The 18,760-nt window shown below is 40.9% G+C and overlaps 1 protein-coding gene across 4 annotated transcripts in view; it reads left to right on the top strand.

The window, feature by feature from the left end:
• The window catches only part of ATRN (attractin), a 179,940-nt gene that overhangs the window by 90,798 nt on the left and 70,382 nt on the right, over nucleotides 1–18,760 (top strand). For all 4 annotated transcript variants that reach the window (XM_015149430.3, XM_077951320.1, XM_015149432.3 and 1 more), the window contains exons 12-18: nucleotides 1,935–2,155; nucleotides 5,126–5,247; nucleotides 6,173–6,311; nucleotides 7,916–8,106; nucleotides 11,800–12,019; nucleotides 13,579–13,764; nucleotides 14,335–14,568. In XM_015149430.3, coding sequence (XP_015004916.2) covers nucleotides 1,935–2,155; nucleotides 5,126–5,247; nucleotides 6,173–6,311; nucleotides 7,916–8,106; nucleotides 11,800–12,019; nucleotides 13,579–13,764; nucleotides 14,335–14,568 — 1,313 coding nt within the window. The remainder of the gene's footprint in view (nucleotides 1–1,934; nucleotides 2,156–5,125; nucleotides 5,248–6,172; nucleotides 6,312–7,915; nucleotides 8,107–11,799; nucleotides 12,020–13,578; nucleotides 13,765–14,334; nucleotides 14,569–18,760) is intronic.

The following is an 18,760-nucleotide window of genomic DNA, read 5'->3' as shown; positions in this document are numbered from 1 at the left end:
GGGAGAAAGAATGGTTTCTAGATACGCGCAATCTAAGCACTAGTTATATTCATTGCTACTGGGTTGGCTATTGTTTCTAGGTTTTTTAAGAAGGCAGGTTAAAGAGAAACTGTAGTGTCCTTTTTTAAAAGGAAAATGAATTATGTCTGCATGTTTGTGTGTTTGACCTTCTTGTTCCCTCAGTAGATAAATGGCTACATTGTTTAAATACTTTTCTCTGCATTCCATTTTCCCCCCACATAACAGTATGTACTGGAGCTTACTCCGTAGAAGTATGTAGAAATTTTCCTCATTCCTTTTACATCTGCCTAATATTTCATTATGTGGATGTATTATAGTTTGTCACATCCCCAATTGATGGACATTTGGGGCTATTTGAGTCTTTTGCTATTATCATTAACCCATTTATGCCTAGTGTTCCATTATTGGAAAGCTAAGCTTGTGGGAGTTATTTATATCCTACTGCTCAAGGTCATCCCCAAGGTCTGATTTTTCACAAAAAAAATGTGCCCTCTGGCATAAGTGGTTAGTGCTGTACTAAATAGCCTCATGTACTTCTTCTTGTATTTTTACTGTTCTGTCTTTGTGATAGACTTCTAGAAATGTGATTTCAGATTCAAAAAGTAAATGCAAAGTTTTGTTAGAGCTTGCCAAATCTCTCTGTACTGCATCATTTTACATGCCCAGCAGTAGTGTGTGAGAGTGACTGTTGCCCCATAGTCTCACCAATCCATATATTGTCAATTGTTTGTGCTGTTTTTGTTTTACTAGTCTTACAGGTGAGAAATGCTACCTCAGTATAGTTTTAATTTGCATTTTTCTTGCACTGAAATTAGAGCATCTCCTCATATGTTTAAGGTCATTTGCATTTTTTCTCTGCAAACTGGCTGAAGCCCCCCTCTATGTTAGGGATAGTCCTTTTCCTATAACATAACTTGTAAATCTTTTTTTCATAGCATATCATTTGTTATTTTACTTTGCTTATAGCATTATTTCCATGTAAAACGTCTTTTTAATTCATATAACCAGATTTTTCAATCTTTTTTTCCCCTACCTTCTGGATTTTAAGTATTTTTTTTTTTTTCCCACTCTCAGGTTATAGAGAAATACACCCATTATTCTAGTACTTGTGTGTTTTGTTTTTTTCAGAAGGTGTGGAATTTATCCTGGAATATAGAGAAATAGATTCAATTTTATTTTTTTCCATATGTTTAGTTATCTTGATACCATTTACTAAAAAGACCACCTTTTCCCACTAATGTAAGATGCCACTTTTACTGTCTACTAAATGTACATGTGTGCTTTTATCTGTTTATGATTGGGCTCATATCCATGTACCAGTACACGACTTTAATTGTACCAGTATACAACTTTAATTACAGAGGCTTTTACCTGTGCTTTAAATTTGTACATTTTTATTTTTAATATTTAAAAAGTGAAGATATAGAATTGCTGTTTAGTGTTAAAAGATGTGAGCATATCCTGACACTGAAATTTTCCAGTGACTCATGGTTAAAAGTCACCAGGCTATCATGAGAACTTTTTAATACAGTAGCTATGATGAGGAGGCAGCTTATTGGAACTATTCTGGGTGGTTATAGGCCAGGATGAAAGGATGAATTTGGAAAGGAAGGGAACAAGAATATTTTTTAAGACCTTGAAAAATAGTTTCTTAGAAGACTTATGCATATGTAAGATTTGTTTGAAGATTGTCTGTAAAAAGTGTATCATGGTAGCTGGATGTGGTGGCGTGTGCCTGTAGTCCCAGCTACTCAGGAGGCTGAGGCGAGAGGATCTCTTGAGCCCAGGAGTTTGAGACCAGCCTAGGCAACAGAGTAAGACCCTGTCTCCAAAAAAAAAAAAAAAAAAAAAGTATAGCATGCAATTGTTATCTAAGTCTCTGGTAAATTTATTCTCTCCCTTTTTCCTCTTAGCACCATGTATGTGTTCGGTGGTTTCAATAGTCTCCTTCTCAGTGACATCCTGGTATTCACCTCGGAACAGTGTGATGGGCATCGGAGTGAAGCCGCTTGTTTAGCAGCAGGACCTGGTATCCGGTGTGTGTGGGACACAGGGTCATCTCAGTGTATCTCGTGGGCGCTGGCAACTGATGAACAAGAAGAAAAGTTAAAATCAGAATGTTTTTCCAAAAGAAGTATGTTTTTTTTTCCCTGCTTAGATTTTAATGAATTTGAGACCTCATTTTATCTGAATTGTGAAGGAACTTAGCATATGTATACTTTTTATGTTCACCTTATTATCCAAGATTATTCAATAATAACTTGTAGAAAGTGTTTTTGGATATTTGAAAATTGGTTTGTAAACATCTCGAATGGGGACATGCCATGTGGCTTGTAGAGGCTGTCTGCGAGTGATGGAGACATAACCTTCTTGGCATTGCGTAGACTTTGCATACTGACCCCAGATCCTGGCTGTGGTTGCTCTGAGGCAGTGCCATCCAGTAGAACTTTTTTTTTGATGACGGAAATGTTCTGTGTCTGGACTGTCCCGATATGGTAGCCACTAGCCACGTGGGCTATCAAATACTTGAAATGTTAATTTAATTTTAATTTAAAATACATTTGTGGTTACTAGCTACCATATTGGATGCAGATCTAACATTAAGGATGAAATTAGGAGAGTCAGCCCAGAAAAGCCATGTTGAAGTAAATTATTTTGGTGGAGAGAGGGAGAGCTGCTGTCCTTGCAAAGTATTTTTGTCTAGCTTCTCTAGTTGGATACAACAGTGATATCAAGACAGACAGTTACTGAGGATGGGCAATGATCCCTGCTTCTAGAACCTCCCCTCATGTTTTCCAAGCTGTTTTCTTCCTTCTACCTGCTTTGCTGCTTGTCCTGTATTGCTGTGACATAGAGCACAATGCAGTACAGTGAAGCGATATATTTAAAAATTCTTTTTTATTTTATTTTTATTTATTTATTTTTTGAGACGGAGTCTCTGTCGCTCAGGCTGGAGTACAGCAGCACGATCTCAGCTCACTACAACCTCCACCTCCCAGGTTCAAGTGATTCTCATGCCTCAGCCTGTAATACTCAAGTAGCTGGGATTACAGTCACCTGCCACCATGCCCGGCTAGTTTTTGTATTTTTAGTAGAGACAGGGTTTTACCATGTTGGCCAGGCTGGTCTGGAACTCCTGACCTCAAGTGATCTGCCCCCCCCTCAGCCTCCCAAAGTGTTGGGATTACAGGCATGAGCTACTGTGCATGGCCAGAAAGTTCTTTAAAAGGAAGAATGTTGTCTCTACAAGATATTTATTTACATCAATTAAAGTATGTTGGCTGAATTTCTTACTAGTAGGATTGGTGTTGCAGTTAACTTGAGAGTTATGATGGATAGAAGCAGCTTTCATTCCTGGAATGCTGCTCCAAGTTAAACTTTCACGAACATAAATTCTCAGTAAGAACACCCTGGGCTGGCCACAGGGGCTCATGCCTGTAATCCCAGCACTTTGGGAGGCTGAGGCACAGGGATTGCTTGAGCCCAGGAGTTCAAGACTAGCCTGGGCAACATAGTGAGACCCTGTCTCTACCAAAAACACAAAAATTAGCCAGATGTGGGCGTGGTGGTGCACGCCTGTAGTCCCAGCTACTAGGGTGGCTGAGGCGAGAACGCTTGAGCCCAGGATGTTGAGGCTGCAGTGAGGCATGATTATGCCACTGCACTCCAGCCTGGGTGACAGAATGAGATTCTGTCTGAAAAAAAAAAAACAAAAAAACAGGCCACTCAGGCAACTCACCCAGGTTCATTGGTGGGCTGGTGGGTGCTGGAGAACCAAGATTACCAGAACTTAGCAGGGTTAGTTCGTCTCTTGAAAGGGATAAAATCAGTGAAATAGTTCATTTTTAAACCAAATTTTAAAAGTTCAAATTACATGTGCATGTTTATAGGAAATAGTGTTGAATTACCTTAGGTGTTCATATCAACCTATTTGCTGTCATCTCATCTGAGACTTCAGTTCCCTGTTTCACCCCACTTTCTGGGTGATCCCAATCCTTGGGATAATGACCAGGACAGCAAGAGCAGCCTAAGCTGCTGACTGCAGGGGTCTTTGTGAGGGTGGGACCTGCTTTTCTTGTTTGTGAATTCCCCCATGTGCGGAGTTTTTGAGATTCCGTCTCAAAAAATAAATAAATAAAAACAAAATAAAAAAGAACTTTTTAATATATTGCTTCACTGTACTGCATTGTACACGAGATGGTTGAACAGATGAGACAACATGGTTGTGCAGCTTCTCTTTTTTTTTTTGGGCGGGGAGGACGGAGTCTCACTCTGTAGCCCAGGCTGGAGTGCAGTGGTGCAATTTCAGCTCACTGCAACCTCCACCTCCCAGGTCCTGATTCAAGCAGTTCTCCTACCTCAGCCTCCTGAGTAGCTGGGATTATAAGAACGCACCACTATGCCCAGCTAATTTTTCTATTTTTAGTGGAGACAGGATTTCACCATGTTGGCCAGGCTGGTCTTGAATTCCTGACCTTGTGATCCGCCCGCCTTGGCCTCCCAAAGTGCTGGGATTACAGGCATGAGCCATTGCGTCCAGCTGTGCAGCTTCTCTTTTCTAGAGTCAACAGGAGATGCAGCAGGTCTGTAGTAGCCCAGAAGTTCTCAAACTTGCACTCTTGAATTTACATGTACGTACAAAATGCAGCTCAGCCTAATGCTTCCTGCACAGTTCTGTGGTGCTGCCTACTTCCTGTGCCCAAATTAGCCTTGCATTTATAACTAGGAGGAATGACTTGATCTCCTACAATATTTTGGCTCCTGGGCTTCTTTGATGTTCGTTCTATTACTAGTTGATTTTTTTTTCTTGGAAAGAAAAGTATTCAAAGAGCCAGAATTTACTTTCATTATATCTTATAGTAGTTAAATTAACCTATCCTTGTTTTCACTTTCTGTGTACTTCTTTCTTTGGGGTACAAAGCAGTGTTTCTTTAGATTGTCTATCTCTAAATATTATTTTAACCAAAACATACCAAATATATTTTCCTGCCAGTTTCATTCTTCATTTTAGTTCTTAACCATTGTTACGATTTTTTTTAACTTCAGTCTCCGATTGTGCTCAACTGAAGTTGTCCCAGTTGATGAGATTTTCTTTTCTTTGTAGCTCTTGACCATGACAGATGTGACCAGCACACGGATTGTTACAGCTGCACAGCCAACACCAATGACTGCCACTGGTGCAATGACCATTGTGTCCCCAGGAACCACAGCTGCACGGAAGGCCAGGTCAGAGGCTGTTTCTCAAAGATTTCAGAAAAATCCTAATTTGTCATAGGTTTAGCTTTTATAGTGTATATGATATAAATAATGGCCCAGAGTTACTTTTCAAATGGGTTTCTATTTGGATTTTATTATCCCTGAGGTTTTCCTTCAGGAAGAGATGTTCTTTATATTCCAAGGGTCCTACTAGCCCCGGGAATTTGTTGTGTTTTAGAAGAAGGTAGGACTGTTGTCCATGGGCATGGCCATGACTAAGCACTGGATCCTTAGTTTGAGGCATCTAATAGTGACCTCACTTTACCAGTGCCAGATTTTGATAGCAAGTTAGGGTTTGAGACTGAGAGTGAGTCAGGTGTATAGTGGCTCACATTGAACTGTGGAAATGACAGACTTTGCAAAATCTCCTTGTTTTATATCTTGGTTTGGCATAATCTCACTGCTCATCATATATAGATTTTTAAATTTAAGTTATAAGATGACCCAGGCTTTTATAGTTTTTGACAGCTTACAAGACTTTTTTTTTTTGTCAGTCTCATGCAGTTCATAAAATAGAAAACTTTCAGACTTTTGAAGTGAGCATTTGAAAAGCAGCAAGTTCAACATTCCCATTTTACAGATGAGCAGGTTGAGGCATGGTGTTTAAAAGAGTGGGCTGCTTCCTTGCCAGTTAAAAGCATGTCCTTGAGTAGAACATTACATTGTAGTGTTCCCACTGCAGAGCTACTGCAACTTTATGTCTCTCTGTCTGTCTGTCTGTCTGTCTGTCTACCTATCTATCTATCTATCTATCTATCTATCTATCTATCTATCTATCTATTTATTTGCAGTTTGCTTCCTCAATTAGATTTTATTGTCTACAGTGTCCTGTTGGTCCTCACCATAAGTTCTCTCTGTGGATACAGGAGAAAAGCTTTTGTCCACTGTGTTCTAGATCTCCATTTTTAGGTATGAGAATTGCCCCAAGGATAACCCCATGTACTACTGTAACAAGAAGACCAGCTGCAGGAGCTGTGCCCTGGACCAGAATTGCCAGTGGGAGCCCCGGAATCAGGAGTGCATTGCCCTGCCCGGTAGGCCTTGCAGGGTCATCTTGGTGTGTGTGGGTCCAAGACTTCACCCCATTTCACCCAACACTGTGCAGCCTAGCTTGAACCTAGCAGAGGGGAAAAGCTAATTCTGTCCATTCATCCCCCACACCAGTATTATGAGGTATTTTGTTTTTAACTAAAATACGGTTCTTAAGTATTTCCTCCTACTGTCCTTTGAAATGAAGTGAAATGTCCTTCACTGCTCTGGAGAATTGAGTGACAGCTTGGTTCTGTATCACTGAGCCTGCTCCTTGTCTCTTTCCCATCCACCTTCAATAACCTGGGACTAGAACATGACGTCTCAGCAGCCAGTCTGCTGAGCACTTTATGGAGAGTACTTCTTGTTAACCACTGGGATTTATTTGTCGGCACCTGCTAATGGGCCTTCTCTGAGAAGGAGAGGATGGATACTTCTGTCAGCAGCACCTTTTAGGAGTGATCTCCAGCCCTGAAAACCTCAATATATGCTACTTCTGAGGTTCAGGATGATGAATTCAGGGCCTGAGACCAGCCAGCCATGATTGAACCACTGTAATATATTTGTTCAACTAGGATGGTCCAGGAAGGGGAACTTCCTTGGCTCTGCACAACATCTGAGCTTGTTCAGGGAAGTTGGTTTGGACCAGGCCCTTTTTGAATGTCCCTTGGAAATTTTTGATTCAGCTTGCAGAGTGGGACTCTTTTCTTTATCTCAGTGTGTCCCAAATTTTAAGGTACAGCAAAAGACCTGGGAATTTTGCGAAAGGCATATTCTGGTGCAAATGCGGGGTGGGACCTGGAGTGTGCATTTTATCTGATCGACTGCTACACTGTGAGGAGCAAGTCTTTGTCTGTTCTTAAATGATCTCTTTCCCATGGTACCTTTCTTTTATCTCAGTGACTGTTACTGTTAATGAACATTGTTGATGTCTCCAGAGTACTTTGGTTCTGGTGAAGTTACTTTGTTCTTTCATTGTCTTCCAAGAAGCATTCATAGCTTCTGTGCAGTACCTTGTGTGGGTTCAGGATGATCACAGGTAGCAGATTACAAGCTTGCCTTGTATGCTATAGCCATATCACTTGGGTTGTTTCCCAAGAAGGACCTTCTCATCTTGCTTTTGGGATGCTGTGTATACTTCATTGTACCTTCCACCTGATAATATGAAAATATAGTGCAGCTTTTGGAGACTATAGATTTGTTAATTCCTTGATTCGTTTCCATTCTTGCAGTTTTTACCCCAGCCGTCCAATATGCATATTCATTTGTCTGCTCTTCACTTAGGATTTTAGTTTTCTCTCTCATTGTTCTTCAGAAGGAAGTGTACCAATCTAATATTGGCACCAAACTGGTGTTTTCCTCTAAGACATAGGAGAAGTGACCTCAGAATATGCTTTTTAGGATCCGGGAGATATCACTAGTAAACATTTTTAAATTATTGTATTCTGCATTTGGCCCTTAATAATGTGTCAGAGGCTCCCACATCCTAATGAAGTGCCTAGAATTTAAATTAGAAACCCATTTTGGTATTCAGTAATTTGAACTAATAATATAGTAGTTTTGTCTGATTTCTAAAACTCTTTTTTTTCTCTTTTCCCCTTAATGAAAGAAAATATCTGTGGCATTGGCTGGCATTTGGTTGGAAACTCATGTTTGAAAATTACTACTGCCAAGGAGAATTATGACAATGCTAAATTGTTCTGTAGGAACCACAATGCCGTTTTGGCTTCTCTTACAACCCAGAAGAAGGTAGAATTTGTCCTTAAGCAGCTGCGAATAATGCAGTCATCTCAGAGCATGGTGAGTTAAAATCCTCAAAACTTAAGTTTCTGGTATCCATCTTTCTATCAAGGGCATGACTGCAACTTGCATGTGGAAGGCTGTGGATATGTGTGATGTGCTTGGCAAGAGGGGGAGTGCTGGTAAACGCAGCCTGAGGGACTGTGGGTTTGTGCTGTCAGAGTCACTTCCTCATATGCCTTGTTTATCTTAAAATTTTTAATACTTTGTATATATAAGATCTATGAATAATTATGTGTGGGATGAATTGCAACATGTATATGTGTACATACTCTGGTGACATCAGTAGGTGATTTCATATCTGTTTTACCTCTTGATTCTGCTAGGGGAGAAGGAGATTCTCAGTCACTGATAATTAGCTAGGTTGGATTAAATCACCTGAGTTCCTTGAAGTTAAGGTATTATAATAGTGCATAATACTGTATAATTACCATTAAGAAATGTACATCTCGGCTGGACGCGGTGGTTTACTCCTGTAATCCCAGCACTTTGGGAGGCTGAGACGGGTGGATCACCTGAGGTCAGGAGTTCGAGACCAGCCTGACCAATATGGTAAAACTCCGTCTCTAGTAAAAATACAAAAATCAGCCAGGCATGGTGGCGTGCGCCTGTGGTCCCACCTACTCAGGAGGCCGAGGCAGGATAATTGCTTGAACCCAGGAGGTGGAGGTTGCAGTGAGCCAAGATCGCGCCACTGCACTCCAGCCTGGGCGACAGAGCGATACTCCATCTCAAAACAAAAAAACAAAACAAAACAAAAGAAATGTACATCTGCGGCCGGGCGCGGTGGCTCAAGCCTGTAATCCCAGCACTTTGGGAGGCCAAGACGGGCGGATCACGAGGTCAGGAGATCGAGACCATCCTGGCTAATATGGTGAAACCCCGTCTCTACTAAAAATACAAAAAACTTGCCGGGCGAGGTGGTGGGCACCTGTAGTCCCAGCTACTCAGGAGGCTGAGGCAGGAGAATGGCGTAAACCCGGGAGGCGGAGCTTGCAGTGAGCTGAGATCCGGCCACTGCACTCCAGCCTGGGCGACAAAGCGAGACTCCGTCTCAAAAAAAAAAAAAAAAGAAATGTACATCTGCTTGGGTCTTTCACAGCCCAACCATCTCAAAAGAAGAGAGTACCTTCTTGTCAAGAGTTTCTAAGCCCAGAAAGGCTCAGTTCTCTGCCTGTCCACCCAGTGCTCTCAGGGGGCTTATAGTCGATATTGCATGATCACATTTTGTCATTTTTAGTCCAGAGTCATAAATTGTGATGCTACCCTCAGTTAAGTAGACTCATAAAACAAAGTTCTTTCAGCAGTTTCAGCTGTGGTACAGAAATATTTAGTGGAAATGTTCTTATCAAGCAGGGAGGAGTTGAGGGCAATGCTTCTTTGGGTACAGCCTTCTTCATGTGAAGGTATGGAAATGTGGCCTGCGTCTTGGCTGCATGTGGCCTCTGTGTACCACCTATAGGGCCATTCTGAGACTGGTGGGAGGTGCCCTGTATTTACTTTTCTCCAATTAGTCCCTTTTTTCAGTGCAACTTAAATAGGGTATAGACACTCAAACATTGGCGACATATTCTTAGTGTGTTTACCTCAGGCTACTGTGACCACATTTGGCATTTCATAATATTTTTATAGCTTTTTCAGATTTCAGAATCTCCATTGGCAACTGTCTCTGTTGTTTCTCTTCCCATGTCCAAATGTGGGTCTCTTCCAGCATTCCATCTTGGGCTGGTAGCTGACCTTTCCCATAGTCATTTGTTCCCTCAGAAAATGGATGGCTCCCAGCTTTGTTGATTACCCTGGCATCTCTAACAATGACTCTCAAGTCCACAGAAGTTAAAAGGGTTCAACCAGGTGGCCACAGATATACTTCTGGTACCCTTTCTCTCTTCCTTAGGTTTTCTAACTCTAAACGTTTCTAGGTATTCTAATCTGCTGTGGCCATGTTTATGAACAGAAATTCACAGTCTTAATGATAAGACTGACAGATGAGAGACAACTGAAGCGTAATGACCTTCCACAGCTATACCTCTAGATGTAGCCCAGTTGGTAGAGCCCAGATTTTTATGGAAAAACAAGAAAAGGCACCCAGCCTAGCCTTTAGGACAGAGACTGGCTGGTAGAAAGCTGGAAGGAGGTGACCCCTGAAGGTGAGAAGGAGTGAATTAGGATGTCGAAGAGGGAAGGGCTTCCTGTGTATTAATTAGTAACCCCATGTGTGAGATGTAGAGGGAGATGATTAAGGGAATGGCTCTTTGAGTGAGCTGCAGGTAAGTTTGCATGGTTGACTGCAGGCTGGATGGGAGGGGATTTTTATAGTTGAGCTTCAAGAAGGAACCAAGGCCAGACCCTGCGAGGCTGTGGCTACTATAGTAATGGATCTGAGTTTTATCATGAAGGCAAAGAAATTCTTGAAGGGCCTTTAAAAAGTATTTTTAACTTTCTTTCTTTCTTTTGGATCTATTTATTTTTTAGGTCTTTTAGTAGGCATGTGTATTTTTTCCTCTCAAAAATGGAAATAGGCCGGGTATGGTGGCTTATGCCTGTAATCCCAGCACTTTGGGAGGCCAGTGAGGGAGAATTGCTTGAACCCAGAAGTTCAAGACTAGCCTGAGCAACATAGGGAGGCCCCGTCTCTACAAAAAGTTTTTTAAAAAAAATTAGCCTGGCATGGTGGCGGCACATACTTGTAGTTCCAGCTACTTGGGAGGCTGAGGCAAGAGGGTTGCTTGAGCCCAGGGATTTGAGGCTGCAGTGAGCCATGATCATGTCACTGCACTCCAGCATGGGCAACAGAGCGAGACCCTGTCTCAAAAGAAAACAAAGGGAGGGAAATACAGTATATCTTTTGTTTTATAACTACCAAAATTAGGAATACTTACCATTTCTTGGCTAAACTTTTTATTTTGATTTTTAAAACTTTTTAAAAATTGCAATGAGAAGGAAATTTCAGGAGAGCAGAAGACAGACTATCCCAGGTGTCACTGTCCTATTATTCCCTATAAAATCCAGTGCCAGGATGGATGAATGGATAAAGCAAATGTGGTGTAAGTTGAATATCCCTTATCTAAAATGCTTTGGACGAGGAACATTTCGAATTTTAGAATATTTGCATTATACTAACCAGTTCAGCATCCCTAATCTGGAAATCCAAAATGCTCTAGTGAACATTTTCCTTCAGCATCATGTTGGCACTCAAAAAGTTTTAGATTTTGGAGTGTTTTGGATTTCAGTTTAGGGATACTCAACTTGTGTTTGGGGATAGCAATCTCTTCATATAGGTATTTCAGAACTTAAATACTGCTTTGCTATAATTTCTGTGAATGTTACGATATATTGTCTTCTCTGAGCTACATTTTTATCCTTTATAAAATGGCCATATTGAAGTGATGATCTGTCCTAATCTACCATGGCTGAGTCAAGGGATAGAGAGGTTTTCCTATGTCTGTGGGGTATACTTAACTTGGTGGTTTTTATCTAGAAGCTTGTTTTGGTCAAGATGTTGGTTATATTCAGGCCAGGCATGGTGGCTCATGCCTGTAATCTCAACACTTCGGGGGGCCGAGGTGGGAGGATCGCTTGAGCTCAGGAGTTTGAAACCAGCCAGGGCAACATGGCAAGACTCCATCTCCAAAATTTAAAAAAAAAAAAAAAAAATGTTAGTTGTATTCATACTTGTGTCTCTTTTGCCTTTAGTCCAAGCTCACTTTAACCCCATGGGTCGGCCTTCGGAAGATCAATGTGTCCTACTGGTGCTGGGAAGATATGTCCCCATTTACAAATAGTTTACTACAGTGGATGCCATCTGAGCCCAGTGATGCTGGATTCTGTGGAATTTTATCAGAACCCAGTACTCGGGGACTGAAGGCTGCAACCTGCATCAACCCACTCAATGGTAGCGTCTGTGAAAGGCCTGGTAAGTTCATGGGTGAATTAGGTGGTATTCAGAGTTTAATGTGAGAGAAACCATAGGAGGCATAGTTAATTGCTGAGATGTGTGAAGTAGTGATGAAAACAGATGAAGTATTGATTTCAAGCATGCAAAGCAGAGTGTAAGCCAGATTTCAGAAGCAGAAGGAAATATTCTGGGACCCTGAATAGTTTTAATTATAAACAAAACCAAAAATAACTAACTATTCAAAGTAATAATAACCTACTCAAAGAAACTGATATTCTAATTAACAATGAGATTGATAGGTTTATTGACCAGAAAAAGTATTGAGAATTGCTCTGAAAGGCAAATATACTGGTGTTGGCAGAGAAATGCAGTGGAAGAACAAACAAAGAAGGAAAATAAAAACAAGGAAAAGATTAGTAAAGCAAGTCACTACAGGGACAGTGTTCAGAAAGGTAGTGTCAACAGGGAGAAAAGTGATGAGGGCAGTTCTGTAACCGAGGACAGAGGCAACCCAGAACTGCGCGAGAGCTGTGGGAGAGTACTGAGCGAACAGACACTCAGAGTAGCTTCCCAGCTTTCAGTCTCTCTGGGCTACATTTCAGCTAACTAAAGGCAGACCCAGGGGTAGCTGCTGTGGCATGAAGACAACCCAAAACGAGCCTCCTCCTCCTGCAGAGGAACTCACAAGCAGTCGGTGGAACTGTGGGTTATTTTGGGAGGCTGGACTCCATTTGCATTGTGTCCAGTTTTGGGAAAATAATTTGTGAGGAATTACAGAGGTGTAGAAGAGAATTCATAGCATTGTAGAAGTCTCCTTAAAATATGATTTTTAAACTTCTCTAGGGGAGCTGCCAAGCAGCCTTTCAGAATTCTGAATCCTTTGGTGAATTTAATGAATGTCGTGGTCCTTCTTCCCTCCAAAATTGCAAACATGAGATTTTACATACTCAAGTGGGTTGTAAAACCCTAAAGTTCATCCTGGGTCCCCAAACTCTAAGGGGCTTACAGCCCTACTTTTATGGAAAGATTCACTGTTTCCTTATCTTTGTCCTTGATGCTCTTTGAAAATAAAATTTATTTTTTCCACAAGTATGTAAATACACTTGATTAAATAGTACTTGATGACTTTTATTGTTTTCTGTTTTCTCTCATTTAATTGATTGCATGGCACATTAATGGGTCATCACCCACATTTGAAAAGTCTTGACCGGGCACAGTGGCTCACGCCTATAATCCCAGCACTTTGGGAGGCCAAGGCGGGTGGATCACGAGGTCAGGATATCGAGACCATCCTAGCTAACATGGTGAAATCCCATTTCTACTAAAAATACAAAAAATTAGTCGGACGTGATGGCATACGCCTGCAGTCCCAGCTACTAGGGAGGCCGAGGCAGGAGAATCACTTGAACTGAGGAGGTGGAGGTTGCAGTGAGCCAAGATTATGCCACTGCACTCTAGCCTGGAGACACAGTGAGACTCTGTCTCAAAAAAACAAAAAAAAAAAAAAGAAAGAAAAGTCTTTAACCTTAGCAGACATGGTGGGGGCTCTAAGTGTCTCTCTTGGGTTTCATTCCCAGCAAACCACAGTGCCAAGCAGTGCCGGACACCATGTGCCTTGAGGACAGCATGTGGAGAGTGCACCAGTGGCAGCTCTGAGTGCATGTGGTGCAGCAACATGAAGCAGTGTGTGGACTCCAATGCCTACGTGGCCTCTTTCCCTTTTGGCCAGTGTATGGAGTGGTATACAATGAGCACCTGTCCCCGTAAGTGAAAAAGGGAGCCCTAGGCACTTATGCATGCCCTCTGTATAGGCAACAACTCAGACATGGGGCTGTGCTCTCAGCCTCTTAACATTTTAGAAACAAGACTGGACATGACCTCTGCTCAAACCTGACCAGAGACTACCATCGAGACATTGCTGCCTGATGACAACCTTCATACAGAATCAGGCACATTGACAGTAAATAAATGTAGGACAGATCACAGAGTACAGAAATAACTTGTCCATCCTCAATGGCATATTGTGCAATCCATGTAATAGCGCCATATCTGAATGTCCTAATTTGTAAAGTAAATGCTTTCCAATAGATAACCTCTAAGGCCCCTTTTGCCTTCAATATCCTGGAATTGAGAAAGGAGGGAAGGGTCATCTCTGTTATGTATTGGGCAAAATACTGGGTTCTTTACATTCGTTATCTCTTTTAAATAATCAAGACAGAATAGTATTTTTGACTCATGCCAGTTGAATAGTCTGTTAAAGAAAAATGTAATTTAAATACAGTGAATTCAGATCTACCTGTGATAGTCAGTTGCAACTTTTTTCTTTTTAATAGCTGAAAATTGTTCAGGCTACTGTACCTGTAGTCATTGCTTGGAGCAACCAGGCTGTGGCTGGTGTACTGATCCCAGCAATACTGGCAAAGGGAAATGCATAGAGGGTTCCTATAAAGGACCAGTGAAGATGCCTTCGCAGGCCCCTACAGGAAATTTCTATCCACAGCCCCTGCTCAATTCCAGCATGTGTCTGGAGGACAGCAGATACAACTGGTCTTTCATTCACTGTCCAGGTAAGATGCTTTGCATATCCAAATTCAAGTGTTTCATTACCGATTTATGAAGAATAAAACCTTGAAAGCTACGTTGTGTGTATGTAACTCCCTCCCCTCAGCCCCTTCCTTCTTCCTAATGATTGGTACAAGAAGGAATAGACGAGAAGGTGATCCAAGGCCTGACCTGGACCTGCTGGGAGTGGTGGTGGGTTTCTAAGAAACCAATTCTAAGAAATTGACCTTTGATTCAGACTTGAAGTGACCACTCAGCAATGTGTCTGTCTGCTTCTAGAACAACTGGGAGAGGCTGGGCTGGTGCAAAGACTGCTCAGAGATTAGCGGTCAAGAACTTCTCTAAGAGCCTGTCAGACAGTGCTGTTGACAACAGGGCTCTTTGTGAGGACTTTATAAGGGGAAGTCCACTGTAAACAAAGGTAAAAGGCCAGAGACAGACTGGGAGAAAATACCTGCACTGTATGTGTAACAACTGATGATCATCCAAAATATATAAACTCCCACCCTCCAGAGAAAAAACAAAAAGCTAAATGTGAACCCAACCGAAAAAGTGGTTATTGGAGATAAAGAAACCATTATCAGAAAAAGAAATAGAAGAGGAAAATGTAAACTAACACCAGGAACCAATTTTTTGTCTACTAAACTGGATCAAATTTTCCATGTTCCCTTTTTTCCATACTAAGATTTGGGGGATCTGCAATTCTATTTTTAATCTACTAGGAGTTAACTTTTTAATGAAATATTTAAATCTCTGCTTTTTCATTAATATCAAGAATGTATCTAGTAAAATGACAACCCAGAGAATGGGAGAAAATATTTGCAAATTATGTATCTAATAAGAATCTAATGTCCAAAACACATAACTCTTAAAACTCAACAATAGAAAGACAACCCAATTAAGAAATGGGTAAAGGATTTAAATAGACATATGTCCAGAGAAGAAATACAAATGGCCAATAAGCATACGAAAAGATACTCAGTATCATTCATCATTAGAGAAATGCAAGTCAAAGCCACAATTAGATACCACTTTACACCTGCTGAGATGGCTATAATCAGTAAATCAGTTAGTAACAAGTATTGGCAAGGATATGTAGAAATTGGAACTCCCATGCAGGTTGGCAGGTCCTCAGAAAGTTAAATATAGAGTTATCATATGGCCCAGCAGTTTTACTCCTAGGTACATACCCAAGAAAATTGAAAACATATGTTACCCAAAAACTTGTATATAAATGCTCATGCTTATAGCATCATTCTCATAGCCTCATGCTCATAGCAACATTATTCATAATCAAAAGTGAAAACGAGCCAAATAGCTGGCGAATGGATGAACAAAGTGTTGTATGTTCATACAGTGTAATATTATTTGGCAATAAAAAGGAATGAAGTACAGACATATTTTCTGACGTGGATTACCTTAAAAAAGCATGCTGTGTAAAAGAAGCCAGGTGTAAAAGATGATGCATTGCATGATGCCATTTATATGAAATGTTCAAAGACAGTAGATGTTTAGTGGTTTCCTAAGACTGGGCATGGAAATGAAGAATAATAGGCACGAAGTTTTCTGGAGTAGCTGCAGCATTTTATGCTCTCACCAGCATCATATGAAGGTTCATATTTTTCCACGTGCTTGTCAATACTTGTTACTGACCATCTTTTTAATTAAAACTGTTCTAGTGGATGAGAAATGGCATCTCACTGTTGTTTGGATTTGTATTTTCCTGATAACTAATGAAATTGAACATCAACTTCATTAATTAGCCTTTTGTATATCTTCTTTAGAGAAATATATATTCAAATTCTTTGCCTATTTTTCAGTTATGTTGTCTTTTTTATTATTGAATTGTAAGAGTTCTTTATGAATTCTGAAGTCCCTATTGGATATATTATTTGCAAATACTTTCTCCCATTATATGGGTTTCTTTTCACTTTCTTAATATGCCTTTTGAAATCAGAAGTTTTCAGTTTTGATTAAGTTCCATGTATCAATATTTTATTTTATCCCATGTGCTTTTTGGTATTGTATCTAGAAAATCAGTGCCCAGAGCAAATCACATAGATTTGCTCCTAAGTTTTCTTTGAAAAGTTTCGTAGATTTATGTCTTACATTAGGTCCTTTATCCATTTTGAGTTAATTTTTGTCTATGGTGTGAGATAGGGGTCCAAACTCTCTTTTTGCCTGTGGATGTGGTCCCTGCACCATTTGTTGAAAAGACTTTTTTTTTTTAACCATTGAATTTTCTTGGCACATTTGTTGCAAATCAGTTGGCTGTGAATCTAGGAACTTCTTTCTTTCTTTTTTTTTTTTTTTTGAGACTGAGTCTGGCTCTGTCGCCCAGGCTGGAGTGCAGTGGCCGGATCTCAGCTCACTGCAAGCTCCGCCTCCTGGGTTTACGCCATTCTCCTGCCTCAGCCTCCCGAGTAGCTGGGACCACAGGCGCCCGCCACTTCGCCCGGCTAGTTTTTTGTATTTTTTAGTAGAGACAGGGTTTCACCGTGTTAGCCAGGATAGTCTCGATCTCCTGACCTCGTGATCCGCCCGTCTCGGCCTCCCAAAGTGCTGGGATTACAGGCTTGAGCCACCGCGCCCGGCCTCTAGGAACTTATTTCTAAGCTCTCATTTCTGTGCTGTTGACCTACATTTCTCCTTTTGCCAGTATTACACTGTTTTGATTACTGTGGCTTTGTATAAGTTTTGAAATTGGGAAATCTAATTCCTCCACCTTTGTTCTTATTTTATAAGACTGTTATAGCTATTCTGGGTTTCTTGCATGTCCATATTAATTTTAGGAAGAGCTTGCCATTTTCTGTAACAACAAAAAGCCAACTGGTTTGATAAGGTTTGCATTGAATCTATTGGCCAATTTGTGGTGTACTGCCAGTTTGTTTGTTTGTTTGTTTGTTTGTTTGTTGAGACAGGATCTCACTCTGTCACCCAGGGTGGAGTGCAGTGGTGCTATCTTGGCTCACTGCAACCTCCACTTTCCCAGGCTCAAGTGATTCTCCAGCCTCGGCCTCTACAGTAGCTGGTACTACAGGCGTGAGCCACCAACACCCAGCTAATTTTTGTATTTTTTTAGAGACAAGGTTTTGCCATGTTGCTCAGGCTGGTCTTGAACTCCTGAGCTCAAAGCAGTCCTCCTGCCTCTGCCTCCCAAAGTTCTGGGATTGCAGGTGTGAGCCACCACGCCTGGCCTTTGCCATCTTAACAAGGTTAAATCTTCTAGCCTATGAACCTGGAATGTCTGTTTACCTCTTTACTTTCTTTTGGCATTGTTTTGTAGTTTTCAGTGTACATCATTGTCTTGTTCCCTTTTTTAGGGGAAAATAATTCAGTCTTTATTAAATGTGATATTGGTTTAGATTTTTTTTTATACATACCCTTTATTGGGTTGAGAAAGTTTCCTTCTATTCTAGTTTTTTGAGGGTTTTGTAATGAATGAGTGCTAGATTTCGTCAAACACTTTTTCTGTGTCTACTTAGATGATCATGCAGTTTTGTTCTTTATTCTATTAATACTATGTATTACACTAATTAAGAATGTTAAGCCAGTTTTGCATTCCTGGGATAAAGCCCATTTAGTCATGATGTATACTTTTTTATCATGATGTATATTTTTAATCTGCTATTGGATTCTATTTGCTAGTTGGGGATTTTGTGTCTGCATTCATGAGGGGGATATAAGTTTGTGGTTTTCTTCTTTTGTGATTACTGTCTGGCTTTCATAGCAGGGTAGTACTAGACTCTTAGAGTAAGTTGGAACATACTCCTGTATTTACTGGAAGAGTTCGTCAAGGATTAGCATTAATTATTCTTTGTAATCTGTCTTTTTCTAGGAATTTGTCTATTTCATCTCAGTAATCGAATTTGTTAACGTAGAGTTCATAATTTTTTTTTTTTTTTGAGACAGAGTCTCACTCTTTCACTCAGTCTGGAGTGCAGTGGCATGATCCCTGCCCACTGCAACCTCCGCCTCCAGGTTCAAGTGATTCTCCTGCCTCAGCCCCCCAAGTAGCTGGGACTACAGGCACACGCCACCACGCCTATCTAATTTTTTTGTTTTTGTTTTTGTTTTTAGTAGAGACAAGGTTTTACCATGTAGACCAGCACGGTCTCGATCTGACCTGTGATCTGCCCACCTCGGCCTCCCAAAGTGCTGGTGTGAGCCACCGCGCCCAGGTGTGAGCCACCACGC

Source organism: Macaca mulatta, chromosome 10, assembly GCF_049350105.2.
Source record: "Macaca mulatta isolate MMU2019108-1 chromosome 10, T2T-MMU8v2.0, whole genome shotgun sequence".
Taxonomy (NCBI): Eukaryota; Metazoa; Chordata; class Mammalia; order Primates; family Cercopithecidae; genus Macaca; species Macaca mulatta.
Note: the sequence above shows the minus strand (reverse complement) of the source record. Positions and strands in the feature narration are given on the sequence as shown.